This window comes from Lampris incognitus, chromosome 16, assembly GCF_029633865.1.
Source record: "Lampris incognitus isolate fLamInc1 chromosome 16, fLamInc1.hap2, whole genome shotgun sequence".
Classification (NCBI taxonomy): domain Eukaryota; kingdom Metazoa; phylum Chordata; class Actinopteri; order Lampriformes; family Lampridae; genus Lampris; species Lampris incognitus.
This window is the reverse complement of record NC_079226.1, coordinates 35,134,622-35,157,500: the sequence shown is the minus strand read 5'-3', so window position 1 is coordinate 35,157,500 and position 22,879 is coordinate 35,134,622. Positions and strand designations below refer to the sequence as shown.

The 22,879-nt window shown below is 42.6% G+C and overlaps 1 protein-coding gene across 4 annotated transcripts in view; it reads right to left on the bottom strand.

Annotated features, from left to right (window-relative positions):
- Positions 1 to 539: 539 nt before the first annotated feature.
- The window catches only part of dnaaf9 (dynein axonemal assembly factor 9), a 36,274-nt gene continuing 13,934 nt past the window's right edge, over positions 540 to 22,879 (bottom strand). Inside the window, exons 23-38 of one of the 4 annotated variants that reach the window (XM_056295882.1) lie at positions 22,501 to 22,586; positions 21,761 to 21,862; positions 21,020 to 21,137; positions 20,744 to 20,832; positions 20,366 to 20,500; positions 18,953 to 19,078; positions 15,092 to 15,129; positions 14,161 to 14,296; positions 13,696 to 13,782; positions 12,773 to 12,879; positions 12,344 to 12,418; positions 11,268 to 11,455; positions 10,762 to 10,827; positions 10,460 to 10,553; positions 9,744 to 9,864; positions 540 to 972 (exon numbers count right to left, since the gene is read on the bottom strand). In XM_056295882.1, the coding sequence (XP_056151857.1) occupies positions 9,758 to 9,864; positions 10,460 to 10,553; positions 10,762 to 10,827; positions 11,268 to 11,455; positions 12,344 to 12,418; positions 12,773 to 12,879; positions 13,696 to 13,782; positions 14,161 to 14,296; positions 15,092 to 15,129; positions 18,953 to 19,078; positions 20,366 to 20,500; positions 20,744 to 20,832; positions 21,020 to 21,137; positions 21,761 to 21,862; positions 22,501 to 22,586 (1,554 nt within the window). In that variant the 3' untranslated portion in view covers positions 540 to 972; positions 9,744 to 9,757. Of the gene's footprint in view, positions 973 to 3,739; positions 9,865 to 10,459; positions 10,554 to 10,761; positions 10,828 to 11,267; positions 11,456 to 12,343; positions 12,419 to 12,772; positions 12,880 to 13,695; positions 13,783 to 14,160; positions 14,297 to 15,091; positions 15,130 to 18,952; positions 19,079 to 20,365; positions 20,501 to 20,743; positions 20,833 to 21,019; positions 21,138 to 21,760; positions 21,863 to 22,500; positions 22,587 to 22,879 lie in introns of those variants that run through there. The other 3 variants (XM_056295883.1, XM_056295881.1, XM_056295885.1) reach the window with 3 other exon arrangements.

The following is a 22,879-nucleotide window of genomic DNA, read 5'->3' as shown; positions in this document are numbered from 1 at the left end:
CGTTCAAGACTTCCAGGCCTCTGATGGCGCTGTGCGAGCTGGTCCACCCGGGGCTGGAGACTGCCATTGCCAAGCGCTGCCTAGCAACTCAGATCCAGCCGGACCTTGTGACCTGCCACGTGCTCTGTCCTCTGCGGGGCTTCTATCGCCTGTCAGTGTTCGTACGGGACTACGAGAGGCCAGAGGTCAAGTTCCAGAACGTGGCGAACTTCTTGTTGCACTGCAAAGCGAAGGTGGTCAGCACAAACGAGCTGTTCCCTCCTAACCTGGGCTCGGCCTGCGGGCCAGGGATCCGCACGCTGGATGCGGGGCTATCCAAGTTTAGCCATACGGGGGCACTGGTGAGCACACAGCAGGGCAAATGCAACGTCACATTTCAAAACCAGCAGGACCTGGAGCTCCACGCAGTGCTCAGCAGAGAGGAGGAAGCAGCACTGGCTCATCCGCTGGCCCGCCACCTCCTCTGCACATACACAGAGAGCAAGGTGACGGTGAGCATCAGCCTGCCTGATGCCGGGGTCTACCGGTTGGGCTTATACGCTAGGACCAGCCCCGGGGCAGATTTCAACCCCATGTGCGACTTTGTCCTAAGGAACAGCTGTGAACAGCCAGGGCCCGTGTTCCCCTGCATCTACTCAGCGTGGGGTAAAGGCTGCGTGCTCTTTGAGCCCCGTATGGGAGAGCTGGAACCTCTCTCTTGGGTCCGCTTCAGGGTGAGAGTACCTGGGATGCAGAGAGTGAGCGTGGTGGGGGAGGCGCGGACTGATCTCAAGCTGAACAAGAGCAGGGTGTGGGAGGGGGATGTGTTCACCGGGGGCAGCTTCCAACAACTCAAACTGGCCGCCGCCTCAGGGGAATCCACCGATATGGCAGTTTTGATGACCTTTGACATCAAGCAGTCGAAGAGGTAGTGTAAAATTGCGATGTCTGACTGAGTCCTGACACCCAAGAAAACCCGACTGATCATTTGGTCTGCAAAAAAATATTAGACCAGAGACGAACATTATTAGCGTTAGTTTTTCTCTGCATGGAGCACTAGAGGGGTGGGGTGGGGGGGGGGGACTGCATCAAAACTTAGATATTGTGCCAGGTCGGCTGTGAAGGTCTGAAAAGGCTGCTAGCTGGACACTTACATTTTCAATGCTTTTTTGACCTTTCTGGCACCCCTAGTATTATCCTATGATTCAAATAAATGCTCAGAATTATCTGCACCTGCCATTTGTCACAAATACAGTGCCGGCTGATACACCACCCGAGGCACTGGTGTGGTATAAGAGGTGATTTGTTAAGATTACAAAATGTATTGTGATGTAAACTTTTCAGGATAGACAAAACGGTGCTGTCATTTTGGAATGCTATTATATATTGTATACACTCATACGCAGTTTTGTAAATGAGTGAAGTGATTTGGAGAATCCTCAGTTGCATCATGAGATGATTGTGAAAAGATCTGCAATAAAAAGTATACTGTGAAAACTTAATGTAAACCTGTGCAATTCTCTAAAAGTCAGGGTTCAGCAGCATAATCACCCCTCTATAGATCAGACTGCTGGCCTATAGATAGTATGTAAACATCTATAACTCCATTATAGATGTTTACATATTCTATTTTATTCTATTCTAGGAGGGTCAACTGTAGTTGAAAACAGTAAAAGATTTTGTTGCTAAAAAAAATAATCACCAAATCTGTTTTGATAGTGATAATATCTGGCATCATAACCACAACTAACTTATTTGTTCAGCCCTAAGACAAGGTAAGTTTTACCCACAGACTCCGATGTGTTACTACGGTGCTAGCGATTATGAGCCATCGCCTTGTCATAGTTGGAGGTTTGCACACAGAGACCAATTTAAAAGGGGTGGGGGTTGTGATGAGACCCCACCTTTTCTCTCAAATATGTTTCCAAAATATCCCCTGCAGTGTTAAGGATATATATATATATATCCATCCACACCCACCATTGGTTGCTGTGCATCGTAACTACCTACCCCATTGGCTCTAATTTTTCAAATGTTTTCTATCCTCTCATTGGTTGTTGTCCACTGTAACTAGAGGCGTGACGTGGGGCAACGTAGTATTTATTGACTGTGTTTTATCTTTGTTTTTTTTTAAATCACATTGGCAGCTGATGAGTGCATTACACACAAAACAAGCTTGTACTGCAATGTATTAAGTTTTTTCCCTACATCTATTTTAATATTCCGTTCATTTGAACTTTTATCAACACCGTTGAAAGTTTCTGAAAAAAAGCTTATCTATATATATATATATATCTCCGTGTGCGAGAACTGAAAAATCAAAAAATCATGTGTACAGCACACCATTGTTGGAGTGACCTGGGCCTACTCAGTAGGCTTTGGCAGACGCCATTGAAAGTGATGAGTGTTTACATGTGGCCATCATAATAGCCTAGAAATAGCCTTGGCTCACTGCGTCAATAAAAAGACAATGGGTGGGGCTAGGGCCAGGGGCCTGCTGATGGTGAAAGCGATAGTGTGTTTTTAATGTGAGTGTGTTTGAGGATTGGGGTGTGGGGCGTGGGGGTCTTGCTTTGAGTCACTTGGGAGAAGCTGGCGACATGGTGGTGGCAAGAGAGAGGCAAGGAAGTGCTGATGTCAGAGGTTAACCATGTGGACTATTGTATCTGCCTGGCAACAATGCAAGGACACACACACACACACACACACACACACACACATACAGCACGCGGAAAGGGATGTCTTCAGCAGAGCTTTGCAGCACAGGAGTGGAGTGTCGACAAATTGTCCCAGCTCTATTTCAAATGCGTTTCCCATTAGCATGCTTTTACTGTTCAACTTCACAAACGACCACATCACCACACAAGTATGTATACACACACACACACACACACACACACACACACACACACATATATATATATATATATATACATACATACACACACACACATACACATATGTGCACACACACCTAGAGACACAAAGCTTATAAACAAGCCAAAGGGTGCACTGGACACACTATGTTTAGTCTAACTCTTCCAAACCCTGCGGTGGAGGGCCCCCTCCCCTTGGCTGGTGCTGATACAGGGTTTGGATGCATTCGGCGAGTCCATGTCATCTCACCAAGTGATAAATCCTCCACTATGCTGAGCATACTCTCTGATTTAGACTGATAAAAAGCTGGTGACAAGGGGCGTCCGGGTGGTGTGGCGGTCTACTCCGTTGCCTATCAACACGGGGCTTGCCAGTTCGACTCGCCGTGTTACCTCCGCAATGGGTCGGGCGTCCCTACAGACACAAGTCGCCGTGTCTGCGATTGGGAAGCCGGATTTGGGTGTGTCCTGGTGGCTGCACTAGCGCCTCCTCTGGTCAGTTGGGGTGCCTGTTCGGGATGGGGGGAATGGCGTAATCCTCCCACACACTACGGCCCCCTGGCGAAACGCCTCACTGTCAGGTGAAAAGAAGCGGCTGGCGACTCCACATGTATCGGAGGAGGCGTGTGGTAGTCTGCAGCCCTCCCCGGATCGGCAGAGGGGGTGGAGCAGCGACTGAGACGGCTCAGAAGAGTGGGGTACTTGGTCGGGATACAATTAGGGAGAAAAGGGGGGGGGTCCAAAAAAATCTGTTGTGTAGTCAAAGTGCAGTAGTGTAACACACTCCGATCCTTTAAGTGACGTTTACCTTCAGTCAGGCCAACAGCCACGCTCAACGGAAAGTCATGCAGCATCCCCCGCTTGAGAAATGAAGAAACGCCGAGTACCATATAAATATTTAATGGATTACTTGGTGCAATAAATACAACAGTTAGATTATAAAAGCATCAGTCACAGGAAAAAACAAAAGTTACAGTAGTTTTGTGCAAATGCAATTCAATTTCACTCACTTCCCCTGAACATTGCCCTCAAAACACAACAAGGAGCCTTTTTGGCACAATTGCAGTTTTTCCCCCCTCTTCGTCCAACACAACAGAAACGTAAGAAATTTTGAACGTAAATTTTCGATGGCTTACAGATAAGGGAGAAGAAACGAGCGAGCCCTTGTTTTTGTTTTTCTCCAGATCTAATTCTGCCATCATGACATCAGACACCTAACTCGAATCAATACCGCTCCTCCAGACGAATTTCAATGTCCCTTTTTTTTCTATTAGGCCGTGCGGGGCGACGGTAATATAGGACTAGATAGAAAACATTAACCACAATTTCACCCCCATCTTCTGCTACGAGACTGGAGTTTGATAGGGCGAATCTGCCATCTCAGGTATGGGAATACAACATGTAAGTATACCTGTGCAAATAACTTACTTTCTGTGGGGACCGAGGTGAGTCGGGAGCTTGTGATTCCCTTTTAAATTCTGCAGGACGGAATAGACCAAACAATTAGCATCCCCGGTGCCCTGAGGCCTGAGAAATATTTGGGTTGGTTAAAAATCCATTTCCAACCACCCTTCTCCATTACGAGCATAAAAATACCATTACTGAAAAATATCCGTTTCATTAAAAAGTGCATACATTCCAGATTTTTTTTTTTGGCCCTTTTGAGCAGTGGACTGAGCATTGAGCAATCTTCTAGAAAAGTTCAAAAGTAAAAGTACTCTCATACCGTATTATCAGATCACAGTATAAGAACGTCACATTTTCATGAACTCTTAATGAACACCAAACTTTGTTTTTGTCCTATAACCTCAGCTAGAAAACCACAGCATCCACATACAGGATGAAGACGACAGGGTGCTTAGTCTGCACAGCCAGAGAGCAGACTAGTCCGAGAGCAGGCAGAAACTTAGGGAGGGCTCTCTGGGTGGTCTTCAAGTACTCACCCGACTTTAGTCAAAAACTCAAATCATACTTCACATCGTCCTCCAAACCCGGATGATTAAAGAACATTCCCATACTTTGACTGGTATCCAAAAATAGTGCCTACCGGTATGCAAATTATTATTATTTTTGAACCCCCCTCTTTCTCCCCAATTGTATTCAGCCAATTACCCTACTTACTCTTCCTAGCCATCCCGGTCGCTGCTCCACCCCCTCTGCTGATCCGGGGAGGGCTGCAGACTACCACATGCCTCCTCCGATACATGTGGAGTCGCCAGCTGCTTCCTTTCACCTGACAGTGAGGAGTTTCACCAGGGGGGACGTAGCGCATGGGAGGAACATGCTATTCCCCCTAGTCCCCCCCCCCCCCGAACAGGTGCCCCAACTGACCAGAGGAGGCGCTAGTGCAGCGATCAGGACACATACCCACATCCGGCTTCTCACCTGCAGACACGGCCAATTGTGTCTGTAGGGCCGCCCGACCAAGCTAGGGGTAACACGGGGATTCGATCCGGCGATCTCCGTGTCGGCAGGCAACGGAATAGACCGCTACGCCACCCGGATGCCCTATGGAAATTATTTTTGATATTATTGTAGAAATTTGCATGTCAAACGCTATCAAAAAGGATCAAAACCCCTCAAAATAGTAGCTTCTGACAATGAGAATTGACATTTGTGTTCAACTTAAAAACTTCTTCCATTAAAAAATAAGTACGACATATTACATCAAGTAATCTATCATTTTATGAAATGTGCTTATTAGGCAAAAAGGATTGTTTTTGGAAAATTTTCTGAGGATACCCAGTCCTAACACCCAATAAGTATTTTGGTTCATTATTCTTTTGTCATCTGAATCATCCCGAGCCCTCCGGCAGCCTCGCCTGTGTGACCTCGCCTACTTTACCCTCTGGCTTCAGTACAGCAGATCGCTTCTAAAGAACAATTCCACGGATTCCTTTCACCAACACTGTTTTTCGGCATGGTTTTCCATTCTGCAACCTAGACCTCCCTCCGCAGCCCCTGTGACAGGGGAGGGATGGAGCTCTGAACACAGCTTGAATCTCTGCTTTTCTTCGCCATAGCCAAGGCACTGCTGGGTCAGAAAACCTGACATCTTACTACCAGTCAGATTCTCTGCTTGATTCTTTGAAAAAGTAGGGAAATAATAGTAAAAAAATAATAATTAAAAAAACAAAACACTGCAGCTGCATCTGCCTTTTGTAGCTTGTGCGAGAGACAGTTTTTACTCATCTGCATGTACTATGTTCTGGTTCACAGTCTTAGAAAAATACTATGTATTGTAATAAGGTAGCTCAAATCCTTAGCAGATATTGAAAATAAATGTGATTATTTTTTTCTTTGTTGTACCAGTTTGGTGAAAGGCAATTTTCAACTCCACTATATGCGATGTCATCTTCGCGTGACATCTTAATACATGCACAATCGTGTACGAGTAGTAGGAGTAGTGTATATGTGCAGTTAACGTTAGTTCTAATTTGACTTCAATGTCACAAACATCTTACATAACCCTCTTGACCCATTAAGGACGACTTTGTCTACATTTTCAGACCACATTTACAGATTAGATGCGGTGTTGTCTGAGATACAGAACAGGTCCCATAGTTATTATGGCACTCCAGTTCCCTATACATCAGCCACGCAGCTATTTCCATGTCAGTCGGTACTTGTCTCTGTGGTATTATGCAACTACAGCATGAAAGCAACAGTTGCTCAAAACAGAAGGTGGCTTTACAGAGCATTTCCAAGGCGCTGTGTAGATGTGGGGAAACCACAGCATTCAGTCTGTATGTGTGTTATTTTGTCAAACATGAATCCAAGTCAGCAGCCAATCTTTGAGTGTATATATGCTGAGTTATATTTTTAAATGCAGGGTCCCCATTTTTTCCAAATCGTAGCCAATTTTGGAACGACACTCTTTAGGTTCAGCTATCAAGACTCTTGACGATTATATATGTGGGTCAAGGCCAGTCAAAGCTACTAGACCACATACTATATAATCTGCGGGAGACTGACAATTTAGCAGCTCCTTTGTTTTCAGCTACGTCCTTAAAGAGTTATCCGAGGGTACTGTTAAAACAATACTTTTTTTTTTAAAGTTAAAAGAAAAATGTACAATTGCACTTCTTTGAGAGAGTATGGAGGGTTGTGTGAGAAAGGGCTTAGCGAACAAGCAACATGGCAACCTGTCAGAAGCTCTTCCTTCAGGGCAGGATATCTTGGACATGCCAGGGTAATACATGTTAAAGTCATACTTCATTGCTGTTTATGTTGCTCTTCTAATGTATGAGTATTTTCTTCTTTTCGATGACAGCGACACAGCTATAGTAGGACGGCATGGCTTGGTCCGACCAATGGAAGGGACCATCGCAAGGACGGGTGGGGTCAGCAGTGTCTGTGTTTGACAATAGAAGGGCTTTGGGGTTTTTTGAAACCGCATAGATATAAACAAGCTATGCTACCATGGCATGATAACCACGTCTTATTGCCTCTTAACAAAACAGAGTTACTGATCCTTAGTCTTAAAATATCTACGCTGATAGAAATGTAAGAACGCTGAATCAATGTGCTTCCCATTTGTGCACATTTATATCTCTGTGCTTATCCCTGTTGCTGTGTATCTATGCCGAGTCTCAGTCTGAACCTATCATAGGGACTTCTTTTCAACTGTGAAGACACAATCTGGCATCAGAAAAACCCTTTCACTCTCAGCTGACATCTTAGGACGACATGGGTCTCTCAGAATACTTGTAACCGAGTGCAGGCTGTTTTCGGTACAGTATACAAAAGGCCAATATAATGTATTATACAGTAGTAATGTTAAAGCAGCAGCAAGGATACGTTTACTTGTTTATGTGCATGTGTCTTTGTCAGCATCAGTTCAATGAAGGGAAAGTAAGCACCATTTGAGCCGAGCATTTCTGATTAATCTGTCTCCGTTACACTGCTGACCCCATGTGAAATGAAAGTCACCAGGACTCCTTGAATCTTAATTCTTAACTCCTCCTGAGAGCAGGGTTCCTACACATCTTTACTGTTCAAAAGTTCATTATTTTTCCAAACTCTCTAGATTTGGATCAACTTGGCATTGGTTTAATCTTTTGATGAAGATTACTCTTCAAAACAATAAGCATCACAATACGTGTATATGACATTGGGTCTACAGCTACATAAAACCCAAAGTCATACATGTCCCATGCAACTTTTGCATTATTTTCTCAACTAATTTGCACAGTTCTGAAACTCTTCAAGGCCTGGGGATGATTTGATCTATTGTATTACATGTAGACCTGCATAGGAACCCTGTGGATTAGAGGAAGACATGCACAGAATATTGGATAGCATGTTTAAGGTGTGGTGCAACAGATTCTACTGTTCCACAGAATCACAGAGCACGCACACAGTAGCATATCCACTACAGTCTATCAGACAAGACCACAGGTCTGATTCTCTGCAACATCACAACACTAACACCAAGTCTCACTTTATCTGGTGGTGTGGGCCATAGTGGTGCCCACACCGAGGCCAGTAAAAGATGTTTGGGTTTCACCCATGTTCTTTTCCCATATCCCAACCAAAACCATTGACATACTGAAATGTGTGAGGTGAATGGGAATGTTCAGACTTCAACAGAACAATATATCAACATCATATAGTGTTAAAGTGGTGAAACAAGCGATCCACATCTGACTGCACTGAGGCGAAACTTGTGACTTAGGAGCCTATGCCAACATGGAAGCTCAGATTTAGCTAGGGGAGATATACAGATGTTTGTGTGAGAAGCATTAGTGGTGGTCCCTCATATTGTTGTGACACCACAGCCGACTGCCTGGAGCATGATCCTGTTTTGCTGAAAGTGGAAATATTTAGTACATCAGCTTGACGCTCTGAGCACTGTGGGGAACACGCAACGCCACATACTAAAATTGAAAAACAAGAAACAGAGCCATAAAGAAAAGTTCCCTGTGGGCACGGAGCCTAAGCAAGTCATATGTCCCAGGTTTGACTCTGATAAGAATGCCAACTAAAGTGCTTCTCCAGTTGGAAGGAAATTCTACTTTGTTGAGCTGTCTTTAGATTCATTCTAGAGTCTTAAAATAAAAAGCCGGGAGGATCTTTAGCTATGTGATTGATAGCATCATTCATCAGGCAGCAGAGGCCAACAGACTGTCCAGTGTTTACAGCTCCATGGCCAAACGCTGGCCCTGCCGCAGTGTAGCATGCAGACCAGCTAACAGGTGGGCCGCGGATTGGGTAACAACAGAGCAGGAGTGATTCTTGAGAAACCCCACCAGGGAGCCCACCAGAATCACACGGCTCCCCACGCTTGTCCAGAAATAGAGGCATTAAATTGGCCGCTTGAGAAAAACAGATGCACACGCTGTGGGAGTGTGGCGGGAAATTCCCTTCGAGTGCGTGATTCTTGCAGCTCAGAGATTCTGCAGCCGGATCACACCGGTTTAAAAAGTCAGAGACTTGAGTTTGGATTATGTTTTGGCTTCGTTTCAGTGGTAGTCAGGTGACGAGCTCTCGTTTTGTATGATCATGTTTCATGTCAAGCTGTTATCACATTGCTAGCAACAGAATCGCTGTGCTTGTTTCTGATGATAGTTGACCTAGCTAGTTTCTAGATGCGGTGTAACGATGTTGCAGCAAGAACACCACACAGGAACGTTAGTATGTGACTGGTATCTGATGGATGACAGCACCCAATAATGTCAGCGGCAGTCAATTTTCCATGCTGCTGAATAGGAAAATAATTAACACATAGCTATATTTCTGTAATCATGAAACACTGAATGGGCCTAGTCACGTGTAATATGAACACACTGTTACAGTGCCCATACTGACAGCGTGTACATTAATTTACCCCCCATCCCTCCCGATGGTTCTTGCGTTTAGGCAGACATATGGGTGAAGAAGACATACCGCTGGAAGCTAACTTAGGGATCAAACAGGTCAGGGTGGCCCTGCAGCTCCAGCTGATGGTTATACAGCTCAATCTCTCTATTGGCCTCAGCAATGTACTCCGTCATGAACTCGTCCATGTCTGCGGTTAGTTGCGATGTAAGGTAAGCAACACAGTCCAGTAAGGCACAGATGTAGCTCATTAAAATTCAAAACTTGTGTGATTACTCATGCTTATAAGTCAGTTTGTATTTGTGGATGAAAAGCTAATTCCTCCTCATTCTTGCGTATCAAATTCAATTTTTCGATGAATATTCCACTATACATAGATACCATAATCTGGATGATCCGCTGTGGCGACCCCTAACGGGAGCAGCCGAAAGTAGTAGTAGTAGACATAGATACCATAATCAAAATTCATTATCAATATTTATTCAGGTTTTCTTTTCCTAAATGGATGATCGGAATGCATCACATCTTCTTTTGCAACTATCTCTTACAAATTCTGCAATTACGAAATCTACTAGTTACTATCCCATAAAAAACACAATCGGATCACGCAGCAGCCCAGCTTCTCTACCAAAAATTGAATGGATTCGAAAAAAAAAGAAAAAAGCAATTCTGAGCAAATTTACAAATTTGTTCTACCTACATTCTCCAAGTCTAAAAGGCGACAGCTTCTAATTCCCAATACTTGCCCAGATTTTTCAAGTCTGCTGTCACTCTGAAAAGGATACAAGGATGGAAGTTCCTTTTCTCTCCGAAGATGTCAATGTACTGGTTGCCATTGTAGAAGTAGCCTGGCGGCAGCCGATCAAAACACCTGCTTACCTGAATAGAAACCGAACATATATTGTATAAGCAGTGGTAAAACAAATAAGTGAGCATGTCCAGTGAGTTCTGTATCACATACTGAAAAAGAAAATGTCAAATTTTTGCTGTTGCCAAAACAGTATTGTATTTGCACAGCAAATTCTGATATATAGCATTGGTATCGGTGCAACAAAACCCAATGAGAATGACAAAAGACAACACTAACATGTATTTTCTTAATTTCCTCTGGTGAAAGGGTGTTCTTAGTCTTCTTGGCCTTCTTTGTCTCCCTCTGTAATCACATGGAAACAGCTTTGTGACTACAGCAGAGTTGTGCTGGACCTATGTAGGAGCTAGATAGGTCAGTGTTGCCTCCATAAATATTGTGTAGCAGCGGTGGCTGATGGTTAGTTTTGGTTTGGGGTTTGGTTCCATGTACATGTTCAGGTGTAAGTTTTAGTTGCAGTACAGAATGAAAAAGAGAAACTTATTTTTTAGATAATTTAGAAGAGAAGAAGAAAGACACTTTATTTGGTCATTGTACAGTTGTTTGGTTACAATGAAATTTGTTTTCTGCATTTAACCCATCCTATTGTATAGGAGCAGTCAACTTACATTGATAATATTACTATTTCTGAACACTCAACAAACACTATTTGTTTTTGAAAGGAGGCTGAACAATATAAATAATATTTTATGCATTTTCATATTTTCTTTAGTTTCAGACTTTACCTGCTTGGCACAAAGTCTCAGCCAGTCTTTCATTCCTTCCTGGGTGAGTCCCACACCATCAAAAACCAGGTAATAGGGGACGGTGGGGTCCTGGTGGGCCTGGGATTGGAAGTTTGTGCCCTTATCTGGCATGATGCTTAGATTCCCACTCACTGCATTGTAGCTCACCTCCATTGTCTGCTCACATCCTAAAGGTTCCAAAGACATGGAGGATCTCACAACCATGTCTAATGCATAGATGCTGCCTGGTGTTCACACATGCTATGAAAAAACAGCATGCTCAAATGAGGTGTCAACGCTTAAACATCCACACTATCCCTCTGCCCCAAGAATGGCTCAGAGAACCCACGTGCGCAGCACAAAATAAAAGTGTTGAATGCACCTCAAATATTTGTAAGACATGTATTAAACATAGCAGCGCTATAAAGGGTATTAAATCCAACTAAATAGAAGAAATTTATGAAAACAGTACAACAGTACCCTAAAAACATCAACTGAAATCAACAACACAGAATGAAAAAAAAAGAAGCTTCAGAATCGTAATCTCCACACTTGCTACAAAGCATTTGCACCTTTCTCTGCAAATGGCACAGACAATGTCAGTATGTTGTGTCTCCACAGCTGTCCCACCCAATGTCTGCATTCTTTCCTCATGCAACGACTGTCACACAAACAGAAAGTGAGAGAACCACGTGGAACGAACCAAATCAGCAGACTATGAGCTACAATCTACACAAAATGACACCAGGGGAAACTCGAGAATTATTCCTACCGTCAGTTGGGTCATGCCTGCCTTGAGGGCAAGCTCCTCTCTAATAAATTACCCAAACTGGGAAATGCAAATGCAGGTCATAAACATTTACCAAGGAAAGAAATCACATTTATTTAGTGGTGCTTGACAGAAGAGGCAAATTCTGATTTTATTCTTAGCTTGGACATTGAAAATGAGATAACAGGAGATAGAGATTGAATTTTGAATTAACAAAAAAGGAGACTATAGGTTTATCACCTTTAAAAAAAATGCAAACCTCGTTGCTTTTCACATCCAGAATAGAATAAAAAGATTAAATTCCTACCAGAAAACCTGACTTTTCCCCATATATTGTACACATTTCCACTGAAAGGATTTGGCCTTAGTGATGACTTGAGGGCTAGAGAGGGCAACAACAAAAGACAAAAGTCAGCATTAACAATTGAGAATAAGATAAGAAAAAGTTCAATTGAAAATGACAATGTTTATGTTAACCCACATATTGTATGTTGCAAGGTATCACAAGACACGGCAGCCACTCCCATTATGCCACAAAGCAGTAGTGCAACACATCCTTTGGGAAAATATTTCATTTCTACACAGCAACTGCTGACAATTACTTTGAGACTGTAGTCCTCGCCATATTTGGCAAGAAAGGCAGCTTATGTAATCATTGTCACACTCTGCCAGCTCATATCTGTAGCTCCTGTCACATGTAAAGGTGGTGGTGGGGGGGACTTTATTTCTGTCTCACCTTTGCAGCGGGTGACAAACAGGGGCCTCTCTAGGGACCTGTGGAACACCACGCACTGCTGGGTGAGGATGAGAGACCCGCATCCAGAGAAGAAGCGCCCCTTGCACCTAAAACATAACACATGTGCATGTTACATGTTACACAGGCACAGGCACACACACACACACGCATACACACACACACACACACAAAGGGTGGTAAATTAGAACCAGCAAAGTGTGGGTAGGACTAGATTTTTGATAGTGGTTGACAAGTTTGCTCTCTTAACCAGTCATTTTGGTAGGAAATTAACTACCATCCAGGGCTCATTCTTCAGTGGTTAAACTCAAATTGACTGGTAAAGTGTAAAAATTAAAAATCCATCAGTTGCTAAGTCCATGGGGTAAAGACAAGTTCGTTTTCTTCTCTGTTTTAACAAAGAGACTAAATGTGTTTTGGACTAAGACATACATACACAATCACTGCTGCAGTAGAAGATGAGGCGTAAAAAAATAAATAAATCGCAAATCCCACTCATATATGATCTAAGCCTTCATTTTAAGCTGAACACCGATGCATGGTGTCTAAACTGACGGGGTCCAAAGGGAGGGTCTGACCCTTTCTGTGTACATGGCAACTGCACAGCCAACAGCTTGTTACTGGGCTGCTCGCAGGCAGCTGCTGATAGAACACAAGATGCCCTGTGGGGCTTTACAGCAATCAGTGAGTCATACCCCCCACCCACATCCTCCCCACATTGCAGTCTCATGGTGGTTTGACCACAGGGACAGAGGTGAGACGAGACTGCCCTACACTGAGCCAGCAATCAATACCACTTTGTGTGAACGCTGCCTTGAAACTGACTTGGGAAGGGCAAAGGGGGGCACACGGATGTGCACCAAGGTCACAGCCAGGAGGATGGCATGAGGGGATGAGGGTCTTACCAGCCAGGGTAGAGAAGGTAGCGTGTTCTCAGCATCTGCAGTTCGTTGAAGCTACAGTCAGATAAGATGAGCTTTACATCTTCATCCCTAGCACACAACAAAAATAACCCAAGAGATGGGATGACACTTAACAATGGCTTTATTCCAGTGTATTTACATATAGATGTGTAGTTATAAAATAAACTGTTGGTAGGGAATGAAAATCCCCCAGACACACAATATATTTTAAATTTGTTTCAATACTTTGCACTTTCATTGCGTTTTCTACGAGCATTGTGTATCTGAGAGATTGCTATTATGAACGTAGGCAGTATTGATATGTATAGTTTTCTATAGGTGATGCACAGGTGCAGGTTGGCATAAGGTCAATGCCACAGTTTCTTCAATAAAGACTCAAAGTCAAGGGTGAAAAGCAGGCTAAGACAAATATTTCAGGCATAGATAAAAAGCCATTAGTGTGGCTACCTGGTGACAGCTCCTCTCTCTGCCAGTATGAAGGCTGCAGTGGGGTTGGCAGAGCGTACCAGCTGCTGAACATGCTGCATGAGAGGGTGCTTCTGCTCAGCTGTCAGCCCGGTGAACACCACTGTAGTCACAACACCTGACACATCAGAGCATTGAGAAAGACTATGAATTTAAAGAGGAGGCTGAAATGGCTTCATCAAATGTTTACTGCATGTTTGTCGTATTACACATGCTCAGTTGCTGCAACTCTAAGATGATTTTTCTTTAAAAAACCCAACGTTTCCTACCGTTTCAGGCACTACAAAAGGTAAATAGCAAAATAGTTGAAATGGAAAGATAAGAGTTTTGTGCCTGCACAGTTCTAACTATGACCTCTGGGAAAGAATAGGCTGCACTGACTGTTGTAATAACAATGAATGATAACTTCAGGATACAGTAGATGCAGGATAAGAGGAATTTTAGAGAATGTCCACTGCACAAGTTATGTGTGCCTTAATGCAAGAATGTTTGCAAACGATTTTAGTTGGTTACCTGGAGCAGAGTACATGAAAGGCTGTTATCAAACAATGAAGGGTTTTGTATGTGTTAACCCAGCAGTGGTGCTTCGCCACAGCGTGAAAATTAGCACCACTGCAAGAGTAAAGGTAACATTAAAATAACACTACAGTGTAGCCAAATTTTCCAACTTCTAAACATCTGGACCACACTCACATGTAATCCTGGTATTAACAAGTAGTATTTTCATAATGCTACAATCACCCAGGTGCTCACATTGTACTAGAAGTGGAACTAGGATAAAAACATGGATACAAGTGGAACCAACACCAAAACAACCCCAAACACCACTGCTGCATCAAACCACAGCCAATACTCGGGTGCAGCATCTGGGAATTGAATTGTAGGAGGAACTGAGGGGGAAAATAGAATTTACCTTGGTTGCACTGCTCTACCAGCTTGGGAAAGGCAAACCTGGTTGAAAGGACAAAAGGAGAATAAGTCTATCATAACTGGGTGCAGGTGGAGAAATCATCCTTAGGCAAGTGCTAGTAAAATTTGAGTGTGACAACTTAAGTTACCAGCTGTTTTTGTAAGTAACCCATTGTCTGGAGGTTCTTAACTGTTCTAAAATTCTATTTGGCTAATAAGACAGTAGCAGATTCTGAGTTACCGTGGCCTGAAGACGAAAGGGGTACTGTGGTTTCCTGCCTTGAAAACAAACCACGGTGTCACACATTCCATACCCATGTTTAAATTCATTTGGTTTAAGAGCTCTATTCATTTGATCTGATGTGGTGTGCCATTATATCAACAATAACAATAACTCTGTTTATGACCCAAGGTTGTCTGCCAAAGATGTGCAGTGATAAACATGCTAATTCCATGTTAAAGTTCTTGGCTAGTGATCTGATTATCCCTCCTGAGGCAGCATAGCTCATGGGATGACATTGTGACAGTGACTGGCAAGTGACCAAGCTAAAAGCTTTCTGTAATTTCATTTAATCTTAATCTAATTTATTCTGAGTTTTCTAATCGATCAGTGTTATCCCCCATTCTCTTTATGAATAAGCATCCAGAGCCAAGTCTGCATAGCATCAAAGTTCTGTTTCTGCCCTCACCCCCCCGACCGAGGATCAGTTGTTTGAGAGGTATTCATCTTTCCTGTCCTGATGTAATGAACTGTCTACATCCATCACAAAGAATGGATCATGAGTGACTGATGAGCTCCATCAAGGAGGGGTGTGCTGGTCTCTCATGTGGATCTGAGAAGGATTTAGAGAGCTCTGCTGAAGGGGGTGACAGGCAGGTCAACTCTGAGCAGGGCTAAATACACCCAATTAGCACCACAGCGGGGGGGGGGGGTGGACCCTCAGACAATCAATGGCAACAGACAGTGACAGAAGGCTTGTCAAAGTTGCTTCATATGGAAAAGTCAGCGCTAATCACATGGCTAACTAAGGCTCTTGTTACACACTTTCCACTGCTGGGCCAAGAGCTGCTTGGCCCTGCCCCTTGAACCTGACATCGGAGACTTTTATAGCATGAGATAAAATGCACTTTTAACACAGATTCATGAATCTCAAGTCATTACTCTTTACTCATTACCCTTAAGTCATTACGCTTGGTAGCGAGCTATAGAAAAGGATCCAAGATTTTTGTTTTGGGGGTAAAATTACGGCACATGGACCAATAGCCACTCTAGAAATCCCTGCTCATGTATCCCTGCGCATGCTGGTACTGTAAACAGTGGTGGCCATTTCAGAATGCCTACTTCATACACTTATCCTGTATCGATACTGTGCGACAGCTGCAGAAAATTCTTTCTGGGATATTTCTGAGCAGAACTAATAAGCATAATTGCAATACCAAACTCATGTCTCTCAGCCTACTGGCTAACATACCATTACATGTAATGGTCTGTTAGTGCAAAAACACAGCAATACTTTAACCAATATGCAGTCAAAACTAGGAGCCCTATATCTATATCTATATCTGTATAAAATGAACAAGCACTGGCTTTCCCCATTTGGCTGTGTAGTGGAAAGCAGGGTATTGACCGGGCCGGTATGCCATATTGTCGGAGAGCTCAGTCAATCTACTGCAGTGAGAGGCTCTGTAAGCTTCATCTAAAGCCTGTAACAAAAGGAGAGTGAGATTAAATGTAGGACTGATCCTCTCTGCACAGGGGAGCCAGCCTTGAGTTTTAATAGCTAAAAGTGTCATGTAACCTCAGTTTGGAAACCTCTAGCACTTCAATGATGCACCAACATCATTCAAGTCTTTCTGTGTGTCAATCTCCCACCTACCTATGTGCCCTAAAAAACAGGGCTAAGGTAAAATTGTTAACCTGTATATGATTTTTTTGTTTTGTTTTATCTGACAGATGAGTGGTGTTTTCAATATGAAAATGAATGTCTAAAGTTAAGTCACTCACAGGACAATATAATTCAGTCAATTTTCTTTCAGTGGTTCAAAACTTATCTGGCACTACCTGAATTGTTTCGACATAGTAAACCCAATCCCTCTAGTACTCAGAGATTGTTAAGCCAAACAATGAGAAAACACTAAACATAACATGTGAAGCAGGTCTGTTGCTGCACCATCTAAATCATGTTGAATTTTTCTATCTTGGTAGGATCCCACTAGTTAGCTTTGTTCCAGAACAAACTATTTTTAAATTGAAAATAACAAATTCTGACTGTACGCAGTTCAATGGAAGTGAAGGTCATTTAGCCTGACTAAGGCCGGAGATACAATTGATTTTGACTACACGTTTGTGTGTGCATGATGGCTGCCTCGCGTATACTACGTCTGTTTGGAGCGTTGGTTGTACATGTCCTCAGGAATTAACGCTACTCGTCCGCAAGACGCAATATGCACATGAACGGTAGGGGAAGTATGGGGACAGTAGCCACAGCAGCAGCGACAACAATGATGGAAAGTTTTGAAGACAACAGACCCAGAATTACCCGCATCTGTACGACTGTGTCATTGCCGCTACACAGTGATTAATATTCTGGTCAGAATAGCTGGCGTGAGATCAGGACCAATTTAGAAGTTGACGTGGAAACCTGCACAAATGGAAACAATTCTATTTTTGCGTGTTTCTCTCATGGATGTAAATACTATCTTTTTTCTTTTGGTCAGTTCTGGTTCTTTGTTTGTATTATGTTACATTGCATTGAAGAGGACTCATTCCCTGAGAAACTTGTGTTTTGTTTGCAAAATGTATTGTTTGAAAAAATGTTTTCCAATTAAGTAAAAAAAAGAAAAAAGAAAAAGTCAAGTGTAGGGACAGTGCAGTGCAGATGGTGTGCTCTTTTATTTATATCCTTAGTACTCTGGTGTGCCCTCTAGTGGAATCCTCCAATAAAACGCAAAGTACATAGGCAAGTATGTAAACAATTCCATTCAAGATGCAGCTGGTTGGCTACGCCTAAGTGTGGCTAAAAATTAAGTATATCTGTGGCCCCACACAGTACATAAAGCTGCTGCTATGAACTGCCAGCATTATTTTGCCAACTTTGACCAAGTGAGATGGTTTCACTTTTTTTTTTTTTGGATTCCCCCGCCCCTCTTTTTCTCCACTGTATCCAGCCAACTACCCCATTCTTCCAAGCCATCCCGATCTCTACTCCACCCCCTCTGCCAATCCAGGGAGGGCTGCAGACTACCACATGCCTCCTCCGAAACATGTGGAGTCTCCAGCTGATTATTTTCACCTGATAGTGAGGAGTTTCGCCAGGGGGCATAGCGTGTGGGAAGATCACACTATTCCCCCAGCCCCCCCCCCCCGAACAGGCGCCCCAACCGACCACAGGAGGCGCCTGTGCAGCAACCAGGACACACCCACGTCTGGCTTCCCACCCGCAGACACGGCCAATTGTGTCTGTAGGGACACCCGACCATGCCGGAGGCAACACGAGGATTCGACCCACCGATCCCCGTGTTGGTAGGCAATGGAATAGACTGCCATGCCACCCGGACACCCCAGATGGTTTCACCTTTGATTTCAAAGTTCAAACACCTTACAAGAGCTAGTCTAGCACTCACATTATTTACTTTGCTTGCAAAACGAGTGCAACCCTGAGACAGATTTCATATGTTGCAATTATTTATTTTTTATATTATGATAAACAAATGTGATTATCAAAAATGAAATAATATTTGACTGGTGACAGTTATAACTAGAACCACAATGTCTGAATAAATCTGTGCCTATATACCTTAAGTTACATTATTTCTCCAAGCCCTAGGGTATGTAGAGCAGGTCTGGGGATGCTGGGAAACTAACCTGTGTTCCATACAGGAAGTGAAGGGGTCCACACAAGCAGTGACAGCCCCAATGCTAAAACAGGCCTGAACAACAGGGTCAGGGTGAAACAGCACTGCTTGGACCACATCCAACACATCCGTGTACCTGTAAGGAAGACACGATATCAGCATTTAACACACATTACAGAAATCAGAATTCACTGCTTGACAAATGCCGATATAGTGTTTGCTTTCAACAACCAGGCAAACAGGATGGGCTTTTTTTTCTCTCACAACAATGGAATTCAATAGTATCACAATCTTAGTAAGGGATGCATATAACTAAAATCCATGCACACGAGCTATGTGAGCTACATTATGGGGATTAGAGATGCACTGGTTACAATTTTTTTGGCCGATTCCGATTTCTGATTTTTTAAAAATCTGAACTGCTGATTCCGATTTTTCCCCCTAAGAACTATAATTGATAGCATACACAAACATTTTTGTAACTTTTCTTTACTGGAAATTTCAATTGTATGTTCTTAATAAAACACTGAATACTGAATAACTTTTATGTACATTTTCTCCCAAACTGCACCAGGTTACAGGACCTTCTCTCACCCAAACAAATCTCAAAATAAAAACGTGATCCTGGTTACTGGAGAGAGCTTTTTAATACAAATAAAGTCCAACTGAAAATGACAGTATATCTCACTTCATCTAACATGTTTTACTTGCCCAAAATAAACGACGGTTTTCGATGACATGTTTCAGTGTGTGTGTGGCTGTGACGCTACTATCTGTGCCACTGTGTGTGCAACATGAACCACTGTGCAGCACATGCGTGTAAATTTGAATGGCACAGAATCAGATATATCTGAGACTGGCTGACCGGAGACCGGTCATAGCCAATCAAACTGAAAAATCGCCCAATTCCGGTCACTGGCCGATCGATCAGTGCAACTCTAATGGGGACAGGTGTGGTCTATAATGATTATATTTACTTTTTTCCCCAAGGTTTCTACTCAAGGAACACCTTTTTTAAAAGTTCCGGATGTTTCATTGAAATTAACGTCACTGTAGAGTCCCATCCTAACGTTAGGACAATATCAGATAATAATCAAACTCATGGCAAATAGTAGCTGAAGAGAAAAATGAAACACCTAGTTTTGTCAAAATCACTGCTAAAACTGACAAATGGACGAGTGAGAGAGTGAATTTAAATAAACTTCTCACTCTCTCAGGAGAGTGAGAAATTTAATCTCACTCTCCTGGACAAATAAAGAGTTAAAGAATACTGTGGTATCTTTAACTCTTCACTTAAAATAGAATATATCAGTATTCCTGAGGATGTCTTTTTTTTTTTAATACTGAACAAGCAAACTGTACTGTACAAGGGCCACAACTTCTCAGATTTTTTAAAAATAGCATGCTCAATGGTTGTCCTCACCCAGGAGTGAGCAGAAGGAGGCGAGGCTTGCCCGCTAGGCCTCTCTGGCTCTCTAGGAAGTTGGACAGGTAGCTCTGAAGGTGGGAGGCCGAGAAGCCGTTACAGCTGTCAAGGCCAGGCTGGTACACCACCCACCTAGCAAACACAAGTGACATACATTTGATATTACCATTACTTTCACTGATATTGCTCTAATGTCAGTAGGCTATAACAATGTTCATCTGTTATAAAAAGTGCAAAAAAGTTCATTTTCAAAGCATTTTTCAAAAAATCCAAAAGGGCATGACACAGCAAAACCCCTCAACATAAAAAGTGGTAAAAAGATAAAATTACTGAAGGTTCATAAGGGCTAAAAGGAAATTGAGTGTCCTCTCTTACCTTCCACCTTCCTTGTTCAACTGGACCAGAAAGTTACAGAGCCCATTCTTGTGGCTTCCTGGGAGTCCAGTGATGATGGTTATTGTAACCTGTTCAGAATTGTTTTAGAAAACTAAATCAGCCTCCAATGAGTTACCAGTTAGGGATAACAGGTTGATTTGTAAGATAAGCTCAGCAGAGGAGTTTTTGCATATCTAAATATCCTTCAACAAAACCCCAAAATACTTGTATTTTGTCTCTTCTTATTTATTTTCCTGTAGAATTTAGAGTGCTCACTTTATCTCCCTTGATGGTGAGTGGGTTCTTCAACTCTGCAGAGGGGAAGAATGCCCCCAGGTGATAATTCAGAATTGGCTCCTCACCCACACTGCTTAGGGCCAAGTGTTGAAGGAACCTGGAAGAGGAAAAAACACTTGAGTCAGAAACAGAAGCTACATCACAACATCACCATATCCTGCTGCCCAGTCAAAGGATATAAATGTATGGCATGATGTGTGCGTAATATGTGTTTTACATTTATATTATCAGTGGGGTTTAGTTATCATGTCACACTATCAGTCCGGGACATGATGTAGTTAAATGGCTTTTATTTTAATGAACATGATTGATTGATTCTACGTATGTGGGGCATAGTATTGTAATATCTCATACTGCTGTATTTGAGGTGTGAAAGTTTAAAACAGTAGGCCGTTTGCACACCTTCTTTAGTGATAACTGTATGTCTAAAGGAAAATAAAACGGCCAAATAAATGTAGAAACTCAAACTAAACATCTCTCCTTTGCTCTTCCTTTCATTGTAACTAAGAGACAGTGTGTAGGTATGCCTTTGTAATGGTTATTATGGGATGTGGAATAAGAGTAATCAATCTCAATTTTTTCCCCTCTAAATGAATTAGGACAACACTTAGATGCTGTTGATTTAATATCTGCAATACATTGCATCAGATTCAGTTACTGGCCTGAAACAGGTCTGAATCACCCTACTGAAATGTGACCATCCTGCATGTATGTACTCACATGTCCTGCTCTGGTAGCTGGGAATATGATGTCCTCAGGCTGCCTCTGCGTTTGGCCACAGGTGGCTCCTGACTATCATGCAATTTCTGGAGTCTGGAGTGCCTGAAGAAAGACCCATGTTTTGTCTGGTTTCCCTTTATTGTACTCAAAAACAATACAATTCAATTTCCACACGGGGACCAATTAAAATGCTTTCAGATGACCTCCTATTAATATGAATCTGGCAGAGAGCAGAAGTATTTGTAAGATGCTGTGATCAAAAGATCAAATATGAATGAGGACTCCTGCAGTGGTAGTTGACTGCAGAGTTACCGAGTATAAATTTCACATGGTGAAGTTGTTTATTAACAATTTCGGAGTGTATGAGAGTGCGTGACACGCATGCACTCTCACGCTCGCACACACACAAACACACCAGCACTATTGCACTGCAGCAAGCACTATTGTGCTTTTACTCTATGTTTTTATCCTTAGCTTGGTATCTTAATTGGTATGTGAATTAAGTATGTATTTCACGTATCATGGTTGCACATAATGATTAACTTAATCATAGCCATGACTGTGCTGATTGTATGTGATGTTTTTGTCTCATTTGTCCACTGCAAAAATGAAGTTCCTCACGAAAAAAAGTAATTTGAATCTGAATTAACAAGTTGGGATAACGCCAATATTAAATGGTCTTAAAGAAGATCTTTTACGTTGTTAAAAAAAAAATACTGAGGGAGCTCTAGTTTGCTTACATGTTCCTCTGGTCCCAGGTAAGGTGTTCCTGGTCTACCAGCTGCAGCGCAAGTCCAGAATCGGAGCTTTTCCATACAGACAGCACCTGTAACCAAGAGTGAGACTGCTCTTAGGAGTGGAGCGGAGCTGCAGCCTTAAACTGGCAGGACGTCCACCAGCAAAGGTAGGGTCAAGCATGCTTTAAAATCATTAAGAGCAAACCAACACTGAACTAAATCATGAACTTGTACTTATTTTACAGACCTTCATTCTAACCTAAATTATGTAAATTTATCTTAAATCAGTTGTGAACCAAAGGGAAAGATATATCTTTGTTTTTAATCAACATTGGTCTTTTTTTTGCCTATCCTATCTATTTTACATACCCATTTTGTCCAA